Source organism: Danio rerio, chromosome 21, assembly GCF_052040795.2.
Source record: "Danio rerio strain M-AB ecotype USA chromosome 21, GRCz13ab, whole genome shotgun sequence".
In the NCBI taxonomy this organism is placed as follows: domain Eukaryota; kingdom Metazoa; phylum Chordata; class Actinopteri; order Cypriniformes; family Danionidae; genus Danio; species Danio rerio.
In genome coordinates this window covers 27,159,976-27,166,413 of record NC_141041.1, presented here as the reverse complement: position 1 = coordinate 27,166,413, position 6,438 = coordinate 27,159,976, and the positions used below count along the sequence as shown (strand labels likewise).

The window sequence follows — 6,438 nt, the reverse complement described above, 5'->3', positions numbered from 1 at the left end:
TGTCTACAGCTCAGCTTTCACTCTCAGGACGATGGTGAGGTGTTTATGTGCTAAAAAAAAAGAGAGAATAAGAGAGGAGGTGTGTGCAGTTAAACAGACCATGCCTCCAGTAATTCAAATACTACCAGACTAACCAGATTCCTCCTTCTAGCTCCGGACAATATGGGTGGGTCATGAAAAAGCAGGTAGATAGGCTGCTGGAAATTTGCATTAGATGCTTTGGATGTTTGTGTGATATCAGAGGAAGTTTTGATATCACTTTGTTTCTTTTGTTGTATCCGAGATTTTGAAGACCTTTATATAAGAGCACCAAGTCTCTATTTATTTGTTTAAGTGTTTATAATGGATGTAACAATCTTTTTATACTGTATTTTAAAGGGAAAGCTCAGTCATTTGGAAGAAAACTGTAAACCTGCAACCATTAACTTATGGAGGTCAATATTTGCAGGTTTTATCTTTCTTCGAAATATCTTCTTTTTCTGCTCAACAAAAGAAAGAAAGTCAGACAGGTTTGGCACAATCCCTTTAAAAAGATAATAATAATAAAATTAAAATGGTGCCTTCATATATTCACTTTTATATGATGTTGATGTACAGTTGAATTTAGAATTATTTCTGTTTAACAGTGAGATTTTTTCAACACATTTCTAAACATAATAGTTTTAACAACTCATTTCTAATAACTGATTTATTTTATCTTTGTCATGATGGCAGTAAATAATATTTTACTTGATATTTTTCAAAACACTTCTATACAGCTTAAAGTCGCATTTACAGGCTCAATTATGTAATTTTTAGTTATGCAGGTTAAGGTAATTAAGCAAGTCATTGTATAACAATGGTTTCTTCTGTAGACTATCAAAAAAATATAGCTTAAAGGGGCTAATCATTTTGACCTTAAAATGGTTTTTAAAAAATTTAAAAAACTGCTTTTAGTCCACCCAAAATAAAACAAATAAGACTTTCTACAGAAAAAAAAATAATATCAAACTGTGACAATTTCCTTGCTCTGTTAAACATCATTTGGGAAATATTTAAAAAAAGAAAAACAAAATCAAAAGGGGGCTATTAATTCTTTCAACATAGATATTTAACAAAAGTTGCGATTAAAGTTCTAAACTAGTCAATTTAATGGCAAACAGGAAAATTGCTCACTTATTTGCTTTGAATGTCTTTCCATGAGTCACTGATTATTTATACAATCTTAGGAGTTCTTAAAATGACAATGAAGCTGCTCATTGCATTTAGGTTTCATACCTAAGTGTTGAAACACTGGTTTTGAGTTAGACACGGTGTGGAAAATACTTGCTGTAAACAATACTGAGGTAAGCCTCTTCTTGATGCCGAAAAAAAATCTTTATGACACATTGTATGTCGCCATTTTCTCGTTTCATGCTTTATTTTACATTTTGCACAGATTATTGTTTTATGATGGGTTTGTCTGTCTGTTCTTTGTTTTTCTGTCTGCAAAAAAATATTCAAAAATATAATTAATTAATTAATATGAAACTTTTTGTGTTCTTTTATGAGCCGTTTTCCTCACGGGCATAAAAAGTATGTCCCCACAAGGTCAAAACGTACTTGCTTTGCTATACTTGTGGGGGCCTCTGGACACACACACACACACACACACACAAAGTAGAAGACAATCAGGATCTTGGGATTTTACTATTTTATGCAAAAAATATATTTATACTTTTTTGCAAAAGAAATGTAATCACAGATGTACAAAGAAAATACATAGTATGATATAATTAATGCTAGATCACCAATCAAATCAGCTGATTTATGACCATATAAATGATGCAGTTTTACAAGCTAAATAACTTTACACTGTAAAAAAAAATCCTGGTTGCCTTAAAAAATTTGATTTTAAGCTGAATCAAATTAATATTATGAGTCCATTGAACCTATATTATGTTGAACTGACTTAAAACAGCTTGCATAACTTATCAAATTAAGTTAGAACATTATTAACTTAGCTTAATAAGTTACAATGACCTAAAGCATATGCTGTCAGTACTAAATAATCATTTTTACATTGTACTTTTTAAAGTGAGTAAACCCGTTGCCATAAACCTATTAAAGTAAATGAATTACATGCATGATTATACAGTTAAACTGTCAGCTTAACCGTTCCAAGTTACAATTGATTATTTGATTATTATTTTTTTCTTTTGGTATACATGACAAAATAATACAGACACATATTACAAATGATCACTGGTAGGCCTACTAAATATAAAGCCAGAGTGCATACAATGCTTACTATCAACAAAAGTGCAATATTATAAAGAAAACCTGTTGAGTGATTTTCAATTGTGTTACAAGACGTCGTCACATAAGACCAAAAGTCTTCCCACACTGGGATACAGGGACCTGTGTTTTGTCCTTGTTATTTCATTAATAAAGTAAACATTCACAGGAAGCTGTTTTAGTCATTATATTGTCCCATTATTTTAACTTTGGAGTTTACCAGTTTTTTAAGATGACTCTAGCCGTTACTGAAATCCTCGCCATGATCACTGTGAACTCTCTTTTTGTAATATTTGGCATCTGTTCCCTATTTCCCAGTAAGCTTAACCTTGGTGACAGTGCTAATGTTTTAAGCCATTTACTCAGAATATTTAAGGTTTGATGCCAAAAAGGCTGAACTAGTGAACAGTTCCAAATACAAGGAATAAATGTGCCTCCCTCTTTTGACATTTCTAACGAACATTATTATTTTCCAAGCCCATTCTATTGAGTCGAACAGGTGTGAAGTAAAACCTGTGTAAAATTTTATACTGAGTAAATTAGTTTACTCGATTTTTAAAGTAAAACCAATAATCGCTTTTTACAGTGGAGACATTCATTGAAACAGTTATTGAATATTATTGCATGTAATTCTCAACAAATGTATGTATTTATTTATATACTGTGCTACATCTGATGGTTTTTTCTGTGCAACTAGTAGCCGTTCTACAGCTAAGTGTTTAATCTGAGTCAATATGTCAAAACAGCTGGCATAAGTAGCCAGAGAGGTTTGGGTGGTTTGAAAGACCCATCCCCTTTCCCACAAAGTCCAGGTTTTGACTCCAAACCGAGCACATTTGTCCAATTTTTGACAGTATGCCATCATAAATTGTGAAAATAACCAAGAGAAGAAGACTTTAAGAAGAATAAATAATAAAATAAAGAATGAAAGAAGGTTTTTATTATTTAAATAGGCAATTTATACCTATAGTTATTGGCCTATAGGCAGGGCCAGACGGAATCTGCTGAGATTTTTTGCTATCTCTGGGCAGACTTAAAAATCTGTGGATTTATGCAGAATTAATCTAGGGGTATCATAACTAGTACTTTGCGGGTTGTAAAAGAAAGCGTTACCAATATATGTAATAAAAAAGTAATAGCTTTTAAACTTTTATCTAATGCTTACAATGCAAATCCAATTAGGATCCACTTTACTTGGTAAACAAAGCAAGTCTCACATATATCTACTAAAAGTCAGAAAATATTACTTTACAAACTGTATTGTGAATAAATCATATGAATATTTTCATATTATTCAATAATATTACTGTAATTAATTTGAAAACTGAATAAATATAAATTTAATCACATTTACACAAGTAAATAAACAGAATCAATAATGGGCTAAAAATCTGTGGAATTCTGCATGTGCAGATTTCATGTGGGCCAACCTATAGGCTAAAGTTTTTCATCAAAAACTAGTTTTAACATATTCTTAAGTTTTTGTTGCTTGTTTGTTTTTTTGTTTGTTTTTAATGATGGATGATAATAAATAAGCATTTAAAAATCAGTATTTTTCAATATTTCTAAAAATTCTAATCTCAATACATTACATATAAAACTGTTACAACTTGTGAATAAACATACATTTTTGTAAACAAAAAAATAGTATTATAAGCACTTTGATGAAAATGTAGGAAGTATTTTTGTTGGATCAAAAAATGTGGTAATGAAAAATGTGGTAATGATAACCACCCAACAAGCTAATCCAGCATAAATTAGTGCTTAAAATGTGTCTAAAAATACAGTATTTAAACCTTGAATAACTGTAAAAAGATTTACTTTTAGTAGGCTGGCTACGGGCCTGAGTAAGTACTGATACACAGTATTACAAACAAACATTTGACAGTCTTAAAAACAGCTCTGAAGAATTGGGGGATCCAGAAAAAAACATTTTATCCTCCAAGGAAAAATAGAAACAATCCGGCGTCAAACTGAGTCAGTTGAGTCTTATTAACCCCAAATCTGGTCAACAACATCGGTTGGAGTATGTGCTTAAAAGCAGTCCACCGCCAATAATTAGCAAAAATCCAGCGACCCATCCTATATAGATGCAGGCTCCCAGCTCTCCTTGTGTCCCTGCTATTACTTGAGGATTATAAAAGTTCATGACAATAATAGACGTCTGCCAGCAGACAGCAACAAGGCACATTACACCTCCAACTATATACAATGCGCCAGCTGATATTCCAATGTTGGTCTTTTTAAGTTGATCTTCTCTGTAAAACCGTGTACAATTGGCCCCAACAACCATCATTCCAAAGGCAATTGCACTGACACCGATAGAAGCACAAATCAAACCACGAGCGGCCTGGAGATCTTGAGTCAGTGCCAGAACAGAGTAATACGCCATGCACTGCATGTGGCCAGTGCTTTGCAAGACGCAGTTCATCCACAAGCCTTGCCAGTAGACCTGTGCAGTCACAATGTTCGCTCCGACAAAGGCCGACACTTTCCACATAGGCAAGGCACAAATCAGGATGGTCCCGCACAGGCCAACCAAAGCCAGAAATGCAGCCACGAACTGTCGTGTCCTCATTTTTCATAGAGCGAAGACAAACCATCTGCAATGAAAGGAAGGAAAATGTGGTAGTTGTGCAAGTGAAAGACTATTTACAATGTGAATTCTCTTCCTTGTTGTGCCTCAGGTATTGGTATTTGAAAGCAAAGGGAGGGGAGGAGACCTGTGCTGAGTTTCCTGCTCGACTTGATTTTTCAGCGCTATATGTCCACAAGGATTCATGGACAAAAGACTTTGACCTACTGTATAGTGGGCCGCAATTCAAAACATTACAATCACTAGATCCTCATTTAATAAGGCTAATATCATCCCAAACCAGCAAATAAAGAAAAACCTTTAGGCATGCACTCATTTCTTTTAGAGTGTGTGCTGCTTATTTGATAGCTTCCATAAAATGATCAAAAAGGAATTTAATAAGCAGACCACATTTTATATTAAAGAGCTGGATTTACAATCCCCTCCTCTCTTCTGGTGTGTTAGAATCAGTGTGTGTGTGTTGATGTGTATTGAATGTCTGACCCATTTCAGGAATGCACCAGTGCTCTAGTTTTATAATTAATTAATTTCATGAATCATTCATTAATTACTTTTTCTTTAGTTTAGCTTTTTATATATCGGGGGTAACCACAGCAGAATGAACCGCCAACTCATCCAGCATATGTTTTACACAGTGGATGCCCTTTCAGCAACAACCCAGTACTGGGAAACACCCACAAACATACACTATGGCCATTTTATTTTATTCAATTCACCCACGCCAACATGGGAAGAACATGCAAACTCCACACACTCTGGCGCTTGAACCAGAGATTTTCTTGAAGTGGAGCAACAGTGCTAACCACTGAGCTACCAGGTCACCCCTATATATAAAGTGTGTTCTCATTAATTTTCATTTAAAAATTCACAGCTGTCAAATTAAAATAACAGTTTTATAGGTTTTATGCTTTAAATTTTGAATTTTGGTTTCCTCAAAAGAACCTTTCAATATTTCAAACATGTTGGTCAAAGTCCAAAGTGGATTGTTTTACATGAAATATTACTATTTTGATTTCCACTTTAAAAGAAATTTTGTGGACTTTAATGAGAACAATGATCAACGTTTATTGAACCACTGATGCCAATGGAGCCCTTTCACAAGACTTTTATAAAACGTTTAACGGTCATCATCATGATTTAAAAAAAAAAACAACATTTATATGCATTTTTGTATTATATCATCTTTGGTCTAGTTACAAAAAAAAAGACTCATTAACGCCTATGTGAGGCATTTTTAATGCAGTGTCTATTAAGTTGAAAGTAAATTTGATATTTGTCAGTCTCACACTATTCTTTTCCTTTTTCTGAAAGTCTTGATAACAGCATTATAGTGTTTTTCTTTTACTTCAGCAAATATAATTGTAAAAAATAAAATTGTACTTTAACTCTCTGTACTTAACCCAACCATGACGCCTACTTATACTACTAAGAAACCCAGAAATGTGGAAAGAACGTTTCAATTCTCTAAAGAAGTCTTCAACCATTTTAAAATTTCTTTAGTGCAACCTGAATATTTTGTGGATTTTATAGAACTTAAAACATTAGATGGGATAAAAAGTTGGTTAAAACTCATTGAAATGATTTAC

At 33.2% G+C, this 6,438-nt stretch overlaps 1 protein-coding gene across 1 annotated transcript; it reads right to left on the bottom strand.

Annotated features, from left to right (window-relative positions):
- Positions 1-4,130: 4,130 nt before the first annotated feature.
- Positions 4,131-4,926, bottom strand: cldn28 (claudin 28). The gene has a single exon (XM_087301381.1). It carries the CDS (start codon positions 4,832-4,834, stop codon positions 4,265-4,267), a length of 570 nt encoding a protein of 189 aa, XP_087157507.1. The 5' UTR covers positions 4,835-4,926; the 3' UTR covers positions 4,131-4,264.
- Between the last annotated feature and the right edge of the window lie 1,512 nt (positions 4,927-6,438).